Here is an 18,256-nt window from a genome sequence, read left to right on the forward strand (position 1 = left end):
TGCTTTGCCCGCAGTTGCAGTAACTGTCTCAGCATTGCTGCCTCCGGGGCCCCGGGTCTCTGTGTGCTGGACAGAGACCCTGCCCCCCTCTGCCTGCTGACCCGTATCCTCCTCTGACTGGACACCCTGTAAATAGCCGACTCGGTGCCCTGACACACTGTGGCCAGGCAGAGGGTCAGAGCTGGTCCCACACCCGACAGACACAGAGGGCGGCAGAAGGCTCCAGTATGGAGTTGGGGACACTAGTCCCTCGCAGGGGTCGGCACTGGGCCTGCAACCTTCCCTTCTGCATATACAGGACCTGGGATCAGTCTCCAGCCCCCGGAGAGTTCTGGGCAGTGAACTCCCTTCTTGTCCCAGCCTGGCACAGACCCGCTCCACCCCCTGCCCCCGAGGACGCTCAGTGTAAAGATCCTGGTGGGTGGCGGACTGGCTCACGTCTCCTGGTTGCACAGCCTTCATTCTGCCCCGGCTTCCTACAATCCTGTCAGCCTTTTCCATCCAAATCCAGAGCCCAGGACTGAGCCGCAGCTGTGTCCTGGCCCATGGAACCCTGCCCCTGTGGGCCACATTCAGCCAGGTCCCCCCCACCCCTTCTCTCCCTGTCCTTCCCTTCTGCCTGACGCCCCCCCAGGGGCACATGCCGTGTGCCTCTGCTTCCGAGGAGCAGTTACAATGCCAGGTGTCCCAGCACTGGCACAGCGCGTGAGCACCAGCCTTTTGTGCCACAGGGTGACAGCCTATCCTGGCACCTTGCTTGGCAAAGGGGCAAAGTCTCAGCAGCCCGAGCAGAGCTTCCCTCTACTGCTGCCCACGTCCTGGCTAACAGCAGTTCCTCTGGGATGCGGTGCTGCCCCAGCTTGTGGGTGGGTGGGGCTGGGCACGGCCGGGGGTCCTTGCACATAAGGAGTTTAGACCAAACATACAGGGGTGTGTAGCAAAGGGTGGGAGCCTAGGATGTGGCTGGGGACCTGGGTTTCTAGCTTTATCTCTGCCTGTAGCCGGGCCTGAAGGGGATAAAGCAGCCCTGCAGAGGGCTGCAGTGCGGAAAGCTGGGCTGATTGGGTGAAAGCAGCCACAGCTGTGGTCAGCTCAGTCAGGGCCCAGCTGGGCCCTATAAGAGGGCTGGAGCCAGAAAAGAGGAGATAGTCTCTCTAGCTTCTCAGACTGTGACTGTGCTTGTCTACCTGTGCTTTGACTGATACAGAACCCATTGTTCTGTGCTCCTTGTGCCACCCAGATACCTCTCAAGCACACAGGGTGTTACAGGGCAGTGCACCCAGCAGACAACTGCTCTCCACTTCTGCCAGGCACTGACATGTGCCTGAAGCCACTGGAACGGTCCTATCCCAGCAGCTGTCCCATCTCATCAGCCAGGTCAGTCCTGCATGCTGGCCACTTAGAGCAACAAGCCAAGCTTGCTTCAAACACCAGCTCCGCAGCTGCAGGGCTGTCACCTGGAGTCCCACTGTAGCGTGTGGGACTAGTGGCTCAGGTCAGCCAGCTACAGAGCAGTCAGGACACAAAGGCCTGTCTGTTGCTGGATCAGTCGCCTGATGCTCATCGGTTGCCTGTATCAGCTCCTGTGCAGTGCAAACCCTCGGCCTCATTCTGCTCTTCGTGGCATGAGGGACCCGCTGACTGCCCCATGCGACAGGGCAAAGTCGGGTCTGTAGTGTGTCTCCTCAGACAGCAGGTTAGTGCTCATGTGCTGGGTGGGGCTGTGTGTGTGCCTGTATGTACGTGTATGTACGTACACACACTCTCACTCTCTCTCTCTCTCTCTGAAGCCAGTGGAATCACCCCAGAATTACATCAGGTGCGGTAATGGCAGGCAGGGATCCCAAGCCTGGATTTCACATGGGTCTGGGGCAGCTGAGACCATCCTCATGGCTGGTCTACATAGAACCAGGTGCACGGCAGAGCTTTGGGCTGGAAGAGGCATAAGGGCTCAGGGCAGGGCTGGGGCTTTATGGCAGGGCACAGGGCTCAGGCCCAGGCACTGGGGTTCTGACTCCAAGTCAGTCAGCGGCTTTGGAAAAACGTGCTGCATGATCAAAATGCCAGCAACCCCCCAGTGCTTCACTGCAGCCAGGATGTCGCCTGCTTCCCCCTGCTGAGCCAGGTGATTTGTAAGGCGGGGGGTTCCCTTCCCTTGAGGAGTCCATCCCTGCTGCCGACCCATCCCCCCAGGCCTGCTCTGAGGGTGCGCACTCTGCCATTGCAATGTAGCAGGTGGCTCCAAAGGGCCTGGGTGAGCAAAGGGTCCCCAGGGGAGGCTTGCCCAGGTACCCCCTGCACCAGAGCGTTACCCCCACAACCCCTGCACAGGGCTCCCTGGGGATCAGACCCTTCCCTCCTTGGTGCAGTGCTCCTGGTGCTCAGGGCTGTTTCCTCTGGCCCCACCCCATGCTGGCTGGGATTTCTGAGCCCCAGTCCCGGTCCGCCCCCACAGCACGACCCGGCCTGATGCCAGAGGAGCGGCTGGAGTTGCTCCCCAGTGGTGCACAAGGCCACCCTGGGCCTGCTCGCTGGGTGGGGGACAAGTCGGCCCACAGGGGTGCACGTGAGACTGCAGCCAGCTCCTACTCCTGCCCCGTACGCTCTCCGGCTGGAGCAGGCTGAAGGGGAGGGGGCTGACCTGAGAGCAGATGGGAGAGCAGCCAAGTGGCTCCCTCACTGCTCGAGGCCGCAGGGGGATCTCTGCCCCGAAACTGGGATGTCCAGGTGGTGCCAGTCCTTTCTAGCCAGCTGCAGCCTGGGATCCATGTGACAGAGCGGGGGGCTGCGGGCGGGCCCCGGCTCTGAGTGCTTTGCATCTCAATGCCGCTCGCCACAGGGGCACAAAGGAGGCTGAGTCAGCAGCTTATTAGCTCTGGGTTAATTAGCCAAGAAGCCCCCATTTGGGGGAGGGGAGCAAGGTGCCCCCTGGTGACAGGAGGTGTAGAAGGGAGGTGCAGCACCTGTTCGTACCCTCCCTGCCAGAGGCAAACGACAGGATCCCTTGCACGTGGGGTGCGAAGCAATAGCAGGATATAGGCAAAGGGCCCCACTGGGCCAGGGCTATCAAGGGGAGGATGTGACAGAGGCGGGACTCCCCTTCCTTCCACCAGAGGTGCCCGTCTGTCCCATATTGTAAAGAGTGGGACCCTCCACACTGAAATACTGAACTCCCCTACTGCCTTTAGCAAGCGGTGCAATACGAGCCCTGAGGCTGGGGGGCACCTGGGGAGGTGCCTCCGCCCACTCCAAAAAGGGACCATTGTCCACAGGTTTCTACTGCCCCCCGGTGGCTAGCAGGGAGTAGGGCCTGCCACCCAGGCCGAAGCGAAGGGTGAGCGTCCTGGGGGGATATGCGCTGCTCCCCAGCCTGGGGAATGGAGGCTGCTGGGTGCATGCTCAGGGCACACAGCAAACCCGCCTGCACAGCCGACGCCAGCTTTTTGCTGGAAGGGAATTGTGCGCTGCTGGGGAAGTGGCTGGCGTGGGGCCCTTGCCTCCAATTCATTCTGAGGGTTTGCACAGCAGAAGTCGCTGGGCGAGGGGCACATCCATACCTAGTCCAAAGAGCAGACAGCTGCACTCAGGAAGGGGGTGCACAGGGCACTGGCTGGCTCTGATGGGCATGTGGCTGAGCCACTGCCCATGTATGGGGCATCGTGGCAGGATTTGTCTGCCAGCATACAAGGCTGCAGTACATCCCTGACCTCATTCCCCTCCAGCTGGCTCCTGGGCCCAGGCTCATGAGAGGCTGGTGCAACAGTGCGGAGAGGTGAGGGCCCTTTCACCTTTCCCCCCATCCTGTGAGCAGCAATCTCCTGGCTGCTGCACTGCTCTTATGGTAACTGGGTCACCCTGTGTCTCCCTTTGCTGGGGCTGCTGCTGCTGCCAGCTCCCCTCCTCACCCTGTGATTGATGATCTGAGCAATGCAGCTGACACACTGCTCCCTAATTGTGATTAACTGCAAGGGGGGATGGGGCTCCCTCCGCCATTGTATAGCTCCCTTTCCAAGGAGCAAGGAGTCCGTCTGCTGTCAGGGGGTGGGGGAGTCAGTGGTAGGACAGCTGCACACTGTTAGGGGAGGGGAAGGGATGCCCCTCTGCGCCTCGTTCCCAGAGGACTGATGCTGCTGCTAATCAACCATGAAACAGTTAACGTGTGCACCCTCCATCTGCCGGATTCCAGGGGCTGAGCTGCTGGGCACTGGCTCTCAGAATCCAGGCTGGCAGGGGCATGGGGCAGGGCTTGTTGCCAGCACTCGGCTCCCCACGTGCTCCGACAGCAGAACCGGAGGGGTTAAGTGCCCCTTCCCTTGCAGTCACAGCTCACCGTTTTCTGGCCTCCTGCACGTGGGCGACAGGGAAGGTTCACGGATCAGGGGAGACATGATTAATTAAACCCCTGAGCTCGGCTCTCCTCTCCCAGCCACCAGCACAGCACTAGTGGGTCACTTCCTTGGAGGCTAAAATGCAGCCAGCTCTGGGTAGGATCTCCCAGCAACAGTGTTTGGGACAGGAAGAGTTCCAAATATATGCCATTCAAAAGGCAGATACCTGCCATTACCGGAGCCAGGGCACTGGGCTCATGTGAGCTCTTCAATGACCAGGACCACCCCCCGCCCCCCGGTTCATTTCCAGCCCCTCTGAGCACACAGATCAGGGCTTTGAATCATCTTGGACTCAATATCACTTTCCTTAGCAGTGTTCCATGCAACAACTGGCCGGGTCTGGCCCAGCTTAGCTACAAACTCAGCCAGCCCCTAGCCCAAGGTGGCAATTGCCATTTATTCTCCTGCAGGCCAGCACTCTGCTCGACCTCTGTAACCAGCGTTGTTGTAGCCACGAGGGTCTTTTCATAACCAGCCCACCTCTGCCTTCTCTTTTTGCTCTCACAGGCTGCAGTGACGCCTGGTGGAACAAAGCTGCGCTGTGCCTCTCGAGGTTGTTCCCGTATGCAAAGCCCATGTCCTATTCAGAGTCAGGAAGGCCTCTCCCTTATGCTCGCAAACCTACAAGATTCTTGTAAGTGCCTGGCTGGCACAGTACCGCTCAGGCAAGTGCCTGCCATTCCTAGCACAGCGCTGCCCTCCGTATCCGTCACCTTGTCCTTTGCACAGGGATGTTTGTGGGATGCAGCTCCTGGCAGGGCTGGATTCACCCCATACGATGTGGCCATGGCAGAACCGCCTGATGCAGCTTTTCATCTGGCAGATGCAGTGTGACTTGGGAGTGGAGTGACCTAGGGGTGGAGGGTGCTGGTTGAGACAGCACCGTTCATAATTTTAAGGCGCCCCACAGAATTACAAATGATTCCAGAAAAATGCAGCAATCTCTGGGGTGAGACATAATACCAACAACACAACGCAACAGTTCAGGAAAAGAAGTGAAGAAGAATATATCCCACTGAAACAAGAGGAGTGTTTAGGTAGGAATATGGCCAGGATGCCAAGGTTGGCAAATGCATTGGGCTTTTCAGTGGCTACAAGGGGTCAAGGCCTGACTTTTCCATCTCCTCTGCAAGTTGGTACCATTCACATCATGCCATTCCTTACTCTGACTGGGATTTACAGAGGAATACCACTAGCATCACTTGTTTTTTTGGGCTAGAGGTCTGTCATAAACAGATAGCTAAGGGTTAATGTTTCTTTTACCTGTAAAGGGTTAACAAAGGGAACCAAACACCTGACCAGAGGACCAATCAGGAAACTGGATTTTTCAAAGCTCAGGGAGGGAATTTTTGGGTGTGTCCTTTGTCTGTCTCTCTGTTGCTCTCTCGGCTCTGAAAGTGATCTTTCTATCTCCAGACTTTCTAATCTTCTGTTTCCCAGTTGTAAGTACAGGTATAAGACAATATAGGTTTTTATATTGTTTTGGTATTTACATGTGTGTAGTTTGCTGGAATGTTTTAAATTGTATTTCTTTTTGAATAAGGCTGTTTATTCATTTTGTTTTCTTTTAAGCCAATGACCCTGTATATTGTCACCTTGATACAGAGACCTTTTTATGTCTTTTTCTTTCTTTTTTATATAAAGCTTTCTTTTTAAAACTTGTTGGATTTTCTTTTCTAGTTGAGGCTCAAGGGGATAGGAATCTCTGTGTCAGGATTACTGTCTCTCTCAGGGAAAGACTGGGAGGGGGAAAAAGAAGGAGGGGGGAAGGTGAATTGTCCTCTCTGTTTTGTAATTCAAGGAGTTTAAGTACAGTAATCTTCCAGGGTAACCCAGCGAGGGGAAGCCTGGGAGGAGGTAAAGAGGGGGAAGGGAAGTGGGTTATTTCCCTTTGTTGTGAGACTCAGGGCATCTGAGTCTTGGGGTCCCCCAGGGAAGGGTTTGGGGAGACCAGAGTGAGTCAGACACTGAAATTTCTGGCTGGTGGCAGCGCTATCAGATCCAAGCTGGTAATTAAGCTTGGAGGGTTCATGCAGGCACCCACATTTTGGACACTAAGGTTCAGAATTGGGAATTATGCTTTATGACAAGGTCTCCATCCTGCTACTTGCCCATCCTGGCACAGCTTAGCTAGCAACAAAGCTCTGAAGAGCTCCCAGCCTGTGGCAGTCTGGAGTCCTCCCCTCTGTTGTGGCTCACGGATGCCTGTGTTCAAAGAAGAGATGGAATTGTTTGAGCTGCTTTTGGGACATGCTTTAAGTCCTAGCAGAGACAGGCCTGACCCCCGGGGGCAGCACACACTGTCTGGCTGCTCCAACAATCTTGTAAATTAAAGACCCTGAGCTGCGAAGGTTGCTGTTGTTGCCCCATGAAGTGGGAATTGCAGAGACTTGCACAGGTCCAGGTCTGATCTGGTTCCAGATCTAAGTTTATTTGACCAGTCTGAGCAAATAGTTCCCACTTTGACACCTCTCTTGCGAAAGAGAGACATTCCATTTGACACCCAGAAAGCTACTGGACCAAATTATTAAACAATCCGTTTGTAACCACCTAGAGGATAACGGTGGGAAGGAATAGCCAACACGGATTTGTCAAGAACAAATCATGCCAAACCAACCTAATTTCCTTCTTTGACTGGGTTACTGGCCTAGTGGATGGGGGAAGCTTCTCAGCATGATATATCTTGATTTTAGCGAGGCATTTGACACAGTCACACATGACGGTCTCTTAAGCAAACTAGGGAAATGTGCTCTAGATGAAATTACTATAAAATGAGTACAAAACTGCGTGCAAGCTCGTACTCAAAGAGTAGTTATCAGTGGTCTGCTGTCAAACTGGGTGTGGGGGGGGATATATTTAGTGGGGTCTCATGGGGTTCTGGTACTATTCAATATTGTAATGAACAGCTTCGTTAACGGAGTGGAGAGTATGCTTATAAAATGTGCGGATGACACCAAACTGCAAGGGGGTTGCTAGCTCTTTGGAGGACAGGATTAGAATTCAAAATGACCGTGACAAATTGGAGAATTGGTCTGAAATCAACAAGATGAAATTCAGTAAAGACAAATGCAAAGTACTACATGTAGGAAGGAAAAATCAAATGCACAACTACAAAATAACAGCCAGGGAATAACGAGCAAGGTGGTCGTACTGCTGAAAAGGACCCGGTGGCTACACTAGATCCCAAAGTGAATGAGTCAGCAATGTGCTGCAGTTGTGGAAAAGGGCGAGGCTAGTATTGTTCTGGGGTGTATTAGCAGGCGTGTCACGTGTAATTGTCCTGCTCTACGCGGCACTGGGGAGGCCTCAGCTGGAGTCCTGTGCCCTGTTCTGGGTATCCCACTTTGGGAGAGATGTGGACAAACTGGAGAGTGTTCAGAGGACAGCAACAAAAATGACCAAAGGTTTAGAAAACCTGACCTGTGAGAAAAAGTTAACAAAACTGGGCATGTTTAGTATTGAGAAAAGATGACTGAGGGGTGACCTGATTACAGTCTTCAAATCCGTGAAGGGCTCCTGTAAACAGGACAATGTAGGGAAGGTAGGACAAGAGGAAATAGGCTTAATCTGGAGACAGGGAAATTTAGGTTAGATATTGGGAAAACTTTCTAACCGTAGGGGTAGTTAAATTATGGAACAGCTTCCATGGGAGGTTGTGGAATCCCTGTCATTGGAGGTTTTTAACAGCAGGTGGGACAAACACCTGTCAGGGATGTCTAGGTTTACTTGGTCCTGTCTCAGTCCAGGGGCCTGGTCTCGATGACGTCTCCAGCCTCTACATTTCTGTAGTCCCTAAACTCCAGCAGGAAAGTTGTGAGTATCTCAGAACTATAGAATGGAAACTACTCGGTAAAACCCCAAATGAAAGGGACCTGGGACAGAGGGAGAAGAAAGAAGTGATCCATCTAAGTCAATAGGGAAAAATACAAGTTGACTCCAGCTGCTCTATCAAGGCAGGTGACACAGACCCAGGGCATGCCACAGGGAGCAGAGTCAATGTGAGCAAACAAATGCCAGGCTTGAGAGCAGCTGGAACAAGGAGAGTCACCTGCCTCCCAAAAAGCAGACTGGGTTACCCTGGGTGCAGCACCTGAACTGTGGGGAATGCTCCAGCCAGAGCCTGCCAGCAGCACAGGGTGGAGATGGATACCCTGGTTTTGTAGAGGGACCTGTCAGTGCACAAGAGACCTCTTGAGTACAATGTGTCCATGCACTGGGCAGAGCTGAGAGCCAGTTGCTTCCTCCCAGATCACCTGTACTGACCCGTTTTGCTTTAAACTTCCCAAGAGAAACCACCACTTCCTGAGCCTGTCAGGGAGGGGCAGCTGTGTTGTCTGTTCAGCTGTGTGGGTCCCTGACTCCATTCTTCTTGTGCATAACTGAGTGGGGTGTGCTTTGGCACGTGGTGGTTGCAGACTATGGGCTGCTGCAGGGAGATCCATCAAGCTAACAGGATCGGGGTGGAGGTGTTTTCTGCCCAGTCTGGAAGTCACTGGAGCCCATGATGTCCTTGGCCAGCAAGTCCCTTGCCACAGCTCCTCCCCAGAGCACCTCCCCTGGCCCAGGCTCACGCTGGACACTGCAGGCTGCAATAGTCAGCAGATCTGAAGAAGCTATAGACATTCACCAGGGGGAACATGATGAGGGCCCCTGTCAGAGACCCCAGCTGCTCTACTGCCCCATACCACACAAGGGCGCTGTGGCTCTGGCTCCGCAGGATCACCCCGGTCATCACCTTCACGTAACTGAGGCTCCCTGTGAAGAACACCCAGGAGATGACCTGTCAGAACAGAAAGAGAATCCCCGGGTTGGGTAGCAGACTCCTGGCAGCCGCAGTTTGGACAGGGACAGGGGCTGGGAGTAGGGACAGGATGAGAGCAGGAGCAGGGGAAGGCACCGGCGCTGAATCCTGGAGCCAAACCAGAAGGGAGGGCAGCAAAGATCCTTCCACTGGGGGCAGGGGGAGACGTCAGTGCCAGCTACTTACGATGATGGCGTGCCCCCACGTCGAGTGCTGCAGGAGGGGGCATGGGCTCATGACAGCCATAGCCATGTTATAGGCCCCAAAGCCTGTCCCGGCCACGGAAAGCACCCCCAGCAGGGCCAGAGATCTGTGTGAGACACACAAAGAGTGACTCCCAGCCAAGCATCCGCACAGCTGCCTCGGCTCAGCCCTCCCTGCCCTGCCCATGCTGCAGTCGCAGCTCCCAGAGCTTGCTGGGCTCAGACACGGACGAGTCCCAACCGCCGCATGGGACATCGAGAACTGCCTCGGTCTGCCTGTCCGGCATCTGGGCAGATCCGAGGGCCTGCAGGCAGGAGAGCAAAGGGTTAAGGGGACAAACAAACTCCCCTGGTATTTCTATGGGGGTGGGGGTCTTTCCTGAAGCAGTAAATACCTCTGCTGCTTTGCTGACTGGGCTGTGACCTGTGGCTCACACAGGTACCAGTTCCAGCAAGGGCTTCCCAGCCAGAGCCAGCTGCCCTTTGGGTCTGCGTACCCCCCTGAGCTTGGCAAGAGGAGAGCTCAGAACCTGACACTGCAGGGGATGGCCCAGGGCAGGGGGAGTGTGTCTGTAATATCCCCCTGCTGCCGGGGCAGTGAACCTCAGGAATTGAGTTGGAGTCGGTTTATGTTTCACTCCCCGGCAGACCTGGAAAGCCCCAGAGCTATGTCTGGGACAGTGAGTGGAGCTGGGAGAGCCACTTGCCCCCAGGAACGACCCCAATTTCCAAACCGGGCAGCCTAGCATTTGGCTCTGTCCTAAATCCACGCTCTGACTTGCTGAGTGCTGAGCAAATCCAGGGCAAAATCAAAGCACTTACTGATGCCTAGATACGCACTCAGGAGCCTAACTCTAGACTCCCCTCCTGGGCAGTGTTCCCCATGAATGCAGCCGCTTTGTGGCTAGCGAGCGGTTTGCTCAGCAACCCTGGTTCCCGCCGGGTACATTCAGCGTCCATGAGGGGCTGCTGAACAGTCTGGATGGGTGAGGAGCCCCTGTGGGTTTGGTATTGTCACCAACATGGCTCACGGTGGGAGCTGTAACTCAGGGGCTGTGTGTGCTGCCCTAGGGCGTGATGGGGTCACCTACCTGCCAGGCAGAAACATGGCAATGGTGCAGGCGAGTGGGTTAGCCATGGAGCTCAGGGTTGCAGACAGGTGGTATGCCATGTTGCCATAGGGCAAGCAAGAATAGGCTTGCACGGATGGCAGGATCCCGTTGGTTAGAGAGTTCACCCAGGCAACAAGGAGGTAGATGAAGGCAAACTTGGCCAGAGAGTAGATAACCTCTGGGTCTGCATGATGGGATCCCTTGTCGGAGCTAGCTGGCTTTCCCCCACTTGGGGAGTCTCCTTCCCCAGATAGCCTGGGCCCATCCCCAGGGATTTCCTGAAGTGAGTGGAGGGTGATGTTGCTAGGACACAAGTTTTGTCTCGACAGCTCCCACACCTTGGGCAGCCTGGTGAGGAAGAAGAAGGCTACCAAGCAGACGACCATCATGGCAGCCAGGAGGAGGAAGAAAACCAGGGTGGAGAAGTTGGCTGGGAGATACTGGGTCTCCATTTGGAACTGGCCGCTCTCGGCGGTGTTGTTGCCCGTGGTTATGTTGGCGACTCGGGTGACGTTGATGCACCTGGAGATGCCGGCGCCCTGGGCCAGGGCAATGAGGGCTGGGAGGAACCCGCTGAGCCCTTCCCCCATGAAGAAGGTGGTGACGTAGCGAGGGTGCAGCCGCGCCATGAAGGGCAGGAAGGTGACTGAGGAGGTGCAGTCCACCAGCGCCAGGCAGAAGGCGAGGCCGAAGAAGGCCGTGCTGTGGGGCTCCCCAGCGACAGGGGAGGTAAAACCCCAAAGGAAGGCCAGGAGCAGGCAGGCCAGGGCTCCCACGGCCACCACGCCATAGATGATGGCCACTTCGCTCAGCAGGCCAGGCTTAAACCTGTGCAGCAGGGTGACCAGCAGCGGCCCCACATTGGCCAGCTGGACGATGATGGTGATGTAGGAGGGCAGGTACCACTGCTCAGGCAGCTCGGTCACCAGCAGGGGCAGCTCCACCCACAGGCCATTGAGGGCTGCCCAGGAGCCCGTCCCGAAGACACATGCCAGCAGGTGAGTGAGCAGCGCCATTGCTCAGCCAGCCCTGGCCACTCTGACCTGGCAGGGACCCAGACAGCAGAGCCCGGCTGCTTCTGGGGAGGAGAGAGGGGGAAGGGGGGCTTAGCTGCTTCCTCAGGGACAGTTCACTTCAGCCCCGGGCCCCTTCCGCTCCATAAAGCCCTGCTCCCCCCGCCCTCCCGCCTGCTCCCCAATGGCCACAGGGCTGCTCTGAAAGTGCCTCAGGAAGGTAGAAGAAAGGCAAACTTATCAAGCATTTTATGGGGCAAATTCTATTCAACTGGCTTGAGACCCTCGACAAGCCAAGCACATAGTGCTGAGCCCATGGAACTCCAGGCCACAGGACCCCACTGAGGCTGGAGCTGGGCACCCCCAATTTCCCCAAATGGGACTGGGCATTTCTCCAGAGGGCAAGGGCTGCAGGAGAGAGGACATGGCATTCCGCAAGGGCTGTGGGGAGGTCAGGAAGAGGCTACCCCTGCAGGCAGTTATCGCCTCACTGCCTCCTGCTGCCTTCACCCAGGCGTCTGGTCCTGGGCCCTGCTGGAGCCAAGGAACTGGTGAGATGCAGCCCTGGTCTGGCAGTGCCTGCCTTCTTACTCCTGAGACAAAGAGGAGAGGTGGGCTCCCTTACCTTGCACCGCGGAAAATGGCAGAGGACCCCCAAAGGCAGCTGATCAATGATCCTGGGGGTTGTGGCAAAGCTTGGGTCCTGGCAACTTCTCTTTCCATGGGAGGGGGCCCTGCAGGCTGCCACCCCCGATCTACCTCCCTGCAGCCAGATGTCCACAAGGACAATTCAGGCCCCTTCCCCAGCGTCAGCCTGAGTTGGAGTTTATCACAGAACAAACAGAGGCGCAAGGAGCCCTGACGTTTGCAGATGCCAGGAGGAGTTAAGCTGAGAGTAAGGCAGGTGAATTCAACTGTCTGAGGTGCTGCCAGCAGCTCCGCCCTGAAACCAGAGCCTGCCTGTTCCAGAAGAGCTGAGTCAGTCACCCTTTTCCTGGCCTTGATCTCCTCCTCCCCAGGAGAACCCCAAGCTGAGCCTGCCCTGCCACGCCGGGCCAGAACCCTGCAGGGAGCAGAGCCGCTGAGCAGGCCCCCTGGAGATGTGAGGATCCTGAGTTGCTGGGTCAGGCAATGCTGCCAGAACTGCAGCCACAGACTTCCCACCACCCCACTGACGTCGGGGGGACCTGGCGTGGCCAGATGGTGCTGAATTCTCCTGCCCCAGTGCCCCTGAGAACAAGAGGCCTCATGCTGGCTGGGAGCTGGCTAGGGTTAGTGACTCGAGCTGGGGATCAGGACTGCTCCCCCTCTCCCTCCCACCTCTGGCTGGGACATGTCTGACGTTCCCATATTTTACAGGGGTCTGGAGTGTCTGATTCCCCTAATTTTCTCCCCGCTGGGAGATCCAGGTCATTGCACGGAGACGAGTGCACATGGTGCATGTTGGGCCAGCAGGGATAAGGACATGCAAAGGCACAGGCAGGAAATGGCTAATCAAAGGCAGAACTGGAGACCCACGCAGATGTCTGGGCAGTTCCTTTGTAATAAAACTTTGTGTTTCTCTTGCACCTGCCACCTGAGAGCCTCACCATTCTTCATACCTAGCAATTAATGAATGCTCCCAACCCCCTCTGTAAGGAGTGGGGGCATTTTCCCCATGGCACAGATGGGGAAACCGAGGCACAGAGCTGTCCTGAGACTTGCCCAAGGTCACACAGGAAGGCAGAGCAGAAAGTCAATTCCTAGTCCTGTGCCTTAATCACTAGACAACTCTCCCTCTCTCTTTTTTTTTTTTTTTGCATTGGGTCACCCCTGCTTAACACAGCCCTGGTCTAGAGTCGCTTGCTCTTGCTGTCCCACACACCCAGACAGGAATGAATTCCATTGCTCAGTTTAGCTTCATGTAAACACCTTTGTTACTTTCATTGTGTTGCAACTTCTAAAGAGCTCTTTGCCCTTTGGTGAATTCCCCTGCGTTCTCCCCGAGGCATGCTGGTTCCTGGAGCAAGGCCCTTGGATTGTGCTAATGGGCCAGAACAGTAGAGCTAAGTAATAAAACAGATCAGAGAAAAAACAGATGGACCCTTTGACATGTGGCGTGGGCATATTGGCCAGCACAGAGCCTGGCGCTCTGGTAACACACTGAGTGGGTCTCCTTGGGCCAAGAAGCAGCCTGGCTGTTGTAGGGCTCTTCTTAGTAAAATGTGTGGGGTTTGGGAGGAGGATTTAAATTCTCACGCTACTGCCCCATCATGGTACAGCGTCTTCGGCAGGAACTGTGAGCATCCAGTGGGAGAGGCGGAGGATGATCTGCAGGGCTCTGATACAGACTCCAGTCTGGTTAAAATGGGGACCAGGAGAGGGCTCAGAGCTGCAGCAAGCCTCTTTTAAACCTGTTTCAATGGAACCCTCATGCCCTGGGGTAGAATCCTAGGGGAAGGGCTCCGTATTGGTACCAAAGCCATTGCCAGCTGGGAACGTCCCACGCTGCATGTGTTGTGGCTACTCAAAACATCCAGGTGACAGTGGGAAATAAAACTCAAAAGGAGAATCTGGACCAGCATTATGGGGGCCAGGACACACAGTGGAGCAAGTTTGAGTCCAGCCAGCAGAGGGCAGTGGTGCATACACACACTGTCACACTGGGTAGAAGCAGTGATGCCGTTTGCTCCTGCTCAGGATTGTGTGTTCACTGTTGCAAGTACCATTCAGAGGCCACATCCCGTGGCAGTTGGGAGGCTTTAGAAAGTAGATTGTCGTGTAAGCTAGCGACCTCGGATGTTTGAAATTCAGGCCTTGGGCTGAACTGGCACAAGCCTCTGAATATTGCGGCAAACCTGAGACCCAGCCCCCAGTGGATTCTCAGAGGGAAAGTGAAAAGTTTATTAAAGGCATGGAGCGGTGCCATGGCAGGGGAGGTCCATCAGAGCGAGACTGTCCCGGAGCTGGAGCATTGGATGGTGGCTCCAGGCTCTAGTTGTGTGTCCGGCTGAGGCCTGCACTCGGTTCTCTCAGGATACAAAGCTGTGTGAGGCATTGTATGCAAACATACAATGGTAATGGTAGGGGGCAAACGCCAAGGAGAGGGGGGCTAGGAGCCCCGCTGGTGGGAATGCAGGATCGGAGATGGCCTGGGGCAATGGGCACGGACAGGCATTTGGTTTTGTGGGTGAATTTTCCGGCTGTGCGCTGGAGAAATGACGCAGCTGAGCCCGCAGGAGCCAAGCTCCGGGCCTTGCAGGGAGGGCTCCTGAAGAAGCTGTTCCCTGGAATGCCCACAAGGTGTCGCTCGCCGAACAGTTTCCAGTGTCAGCTGTTCACAGGTCCCCAAAGCACGTGCTGCCCTGTGGCTGAGTGCTGGGAACCCCGGCTCTCCCTAAGGGGGTGCAGAAACGCGTCCCCTGCATCGCCAGCCTGCCTGCCTCCTCTCTCCCTCCCCAGGTCAGCCCCAGGCCCCTCTCCTGCAGCTCCGCCAGGTGGCTTTGTGGATTGGACCATGGCAGGGCCCTGCCCCCAGGAGCTCACAAACCTACAGTCCCCCTGATGGCCCCATTGCTCACTGGGCTTTCCCCCTCTGTAGGGCTCAAAAGCTGCTGTGTGAGAGGATGGAGCCATTCACCAGGCAGGGCTGCCACGCGAAAGTGCGGCTGTTAGCTCCATTGAGGCTGACTTGGAGGGGACTGGGGCTGGCTTAAAGAATTCTGGGCCCCTGTGCACTATGGGAATCGGCCCTCCCCACCTTCGGTCACATTTGGTCACCCTCCCCACCAAGATGAAGGGGTTGCCAGGCCAAACCCGAGCAGCACTGGAACCCCGTGCCCCAGGTCGCAACGTCACCTGCCCCAATCCAGTGCTCCAGGGCTTCCCTGAGATGGGACCCCATGCAAGTGGTCCCAGAGCACGCTTGGTTCATTCGGGCCTGGAGAGCTGGGCTGGGGAGGGGCTGGATCGGTGATTTAAATGGCCCCCGTGGCCCGGAGCCCTGCCTTGGTTCAGGCTGGAGCCGCAGCAGCTGGGAAGGAACATCCATGGAATTCCACCGCCCCCTGCCTGGATCCTAGCGCCACTAGGGGTGGACGCCCCGAGGCCTCCATCGCTGTCTTGCAGTGCAACAGACGAGTGGGAGCATCGTGCAGCAGGGGGAGATGATCATTGCTAGAGCAGCTGCATGTGGCTATCTTTCCAGGGTGGCTTACTGCTCCTCTGGTTTAATAAACCTTCTAACCCTCCCCCCGCCCCCTAACCCCATTGCAGTCCCTGAGGAGAGGCCTGCTCTTGGGGTACCTGACATGCCTCCAGGTAAAGCTTTACCCCCTCTTTCACTGTGGGCACGGAACCCCCTAGTGGAACATGGGTTAGGTGCCCCCTCCCATTCACCTGGAAGGGGAAAGCACCAGGCTGCTTGCAACAGCATTGCTGGAAGGTGCTCAGATGCCAGGGTGATGGGCACAGTGTAAGAGCCTGGACAGGATGGAATATGGCCTGGAGAATGGGGCCGAACCGGAATCTGTTGGGCTTTGGCTTTCTTTTCTGATTCTTTTGCATGGGTTGGAGCTGGGACACTCTGGCAACGAGCCAGTGCTGCCCCTGCCACCCCAGCCCAGTGACACCTCTCTCCCACCCTAGTGACACCCAACTGATCCCTGTGTTCCAGAGAGGAGCAGCCTGCTCGGGAGAGCCCAGGGCCCAGCTGGTACCCTGGTACGGGCCTTGCAGCAGCTGAAGACCTAGTGATCTCAAGAGGTTTGTGCCGGGGAGCGGGAGGGAAAGGGGACGGGATGGGGGGAGGGGTTGGTGATTGTCTTGGATTTAATTTCGTGGCCTTTGCTGCACAAAGGAGCCATCCCGGCGCTGTGCGGGCAGCAGGAAGGCTATTTCCAAGTCTAATTGGCTGCTGAGCAGGGGGCGGGGGGCTGCACAAAGAGGTGTAATCAGCATGGAAGGGCAGCACCTTGGCGTCATGCTCTTTGCATGAATCTGTCTGACACGTGCCGCCTGGTGTGTCTGCATGAAGCAGCGTGAAATGGCTCCCCTCGCCCTGCACCCTCCCAAATTATCTGCAGCAGCTGACCTGTCAGCCGACAGATCGGAGAAGCCAACCTCCAAATCCCTGCTATCCTTGCCAAACCCAGAACAGATGTGAACGAAGTCCCCAGACACAGACGGCAACATTTGGTAACTGAGTGGTACCTGCAGAATGAGCCTCTGTGGAAAGAACCCCCTCTTGCTAAGGGCCAGGGTGGATGCTGCTCCTCAGTTCAGAGGGGCAGAGCAGCGAGATCTTACGGCTGGAGAGAGACCTCATCCATTCCCACTGGTAGCAGGTCATGTGCGATGCACAAGGAAGGACCGGGGTAACACGCATGTGACACAGACGGGAAATAGGCAACATTCACCAGGTCGTAGATTCCAAGGCCAGAAGAGACCACTGTGATCACCTAGTCCGAGCTCGTGGATAACACAGGCCAGAGACCTGATTCCCGGGGCAGATTTTCTAGGAAAACATCTGGTCTTGATTTTAAAATTGCCAGTGATGGAGAATCCACCATGACCCCTGGACAATTGTTCCAATGGTTAAATACTTTCACCTTGTTTGCCTCATTTCCAGTCTGAATGTGTCCAACTTGAACTTCCAGCCACAGGATTTGTGTTACACCTTTCTCTGCTTTCTCCCACAGGGCAACAGATCACATACCCCTGCTGGCCTATCAGTGTCACCCACAGGGAGGGGAAACATGACCCATCACGGCCACTCTGTTATTGCTGGAGCCTGGCACCTCTCTCTCTAGAGGGAAGCGGTGCCATGGTCCCTTTAAGAATCAAGTCTGTCTCCTGCTAAAGAAACCAACCTGTGACATGGCTGGTTTGGCCAATTCTCGACCTCTGTCTGGTCCTCCTTTCAAATGGGGATGTCCGCTCCTCCCTGGATCGCTGCATCTTAAGAGAGCTCAGTCCCTTGAGCGGGCGCAGAATGCCACTGCCTGCTTCATGGGCCACCTCTCTCCTAGGGAGAACCTTACATCCCTGCTCCAAAAGAGCTGCTGGCTTTGAGCAGTAAAACACTACCTTGGCTTGGGTCCTGGCTACATCCGACCCCCTCCCTCCCTCCCTTTCCTGGTCACCCAGATGCCACCGTGATGGGCTTTGTAGCAGAAACTAGAGATGGAAACAAGGATGCTCATATAGGACACACAGGGTAGTTGTCCCAAGTTTAAACAGCCGGCTGCCAGAGGCAGGGCATTCTCCTCTGTGCGGATCTCTCTTCTGTGATCCACTGGAGCCTGATCTCTCTTACACACACAGGGTTGGAGGGGCCAAGGCCATCAGTTCACATTTGTGTTCTGTGCCCAGAGCATCGGCTGGGCTTGGGCAGCTAAATGTGCAAACCAATCTCAGCGACCCGGCCTGTGTGAGCGGGACCCGGAGGGGAGATGGGCTGTGTTCCCATTGCCGCACCTGGAGGAAGGGGAACAAGTGGGGTCACACGATTGCGCCACTCACATGCGTGTGCCCGCCCATGAGGATTGGACCCTGCACTGCAGTCAGAGCCATCTCGCTGTGCCTCCATTACAAGCTCTGCTGTGAACAACAATATCATTGCGGGTTCTCTTCCTGGCTCTGCCACTACCTGGCCATGTGGCCTTGGTGCAAGTCACCTCCTCTCAATGGGCCTCAGTCTCCCTATCTGTAAAACAGGGAGGAATGCCTGACCCTCATCACAAGGTGTCTGTGAGGCCTA

General features: G+C 56.0%; 1 protein-coding gene across 1 annotated transcript; it reads right to left on the reverse strand.

The window, feature by feature from the left end:
• Positions 1-8,955: 8,955 nt before the first annotated feature.
• On the reverse strand, positions 8,956-11,520 carry SLC52A3 (solute carrier family 52 member 3). The gene is made up of 3 exons (XM_032766388.2): positions 10,484-11,520; positions 9,376-9,499; positions 8,956-9,168 (listed from the first exon to the last, which is right to left on the reverse strand). The coding sequence occupies exons 1-3, from the start codon at positions 11,518-11,520 to the stop codon at positions 8,956-8,958; spliced, it is 1,374 nt and encodes a 457-aa protein (XP_032622279.1).
• Positions 11,521-18,256: the final 6,736 nt, after the last annotated feature.

This window comes from Chelonoidis abingdonii, chromosome 14 (assembly GCF_003597395.2).
Source record: "Chelonoidis abingdonii isolate Lonesome George chromosome 14, CheloAbing_2.0, whole genome shotgun sequence".
NCBI lineage: Eukaryota > Metazoa > Chordata > Testudines > Testudinidae > Chelonoidis > Chelonoidis abingdonii.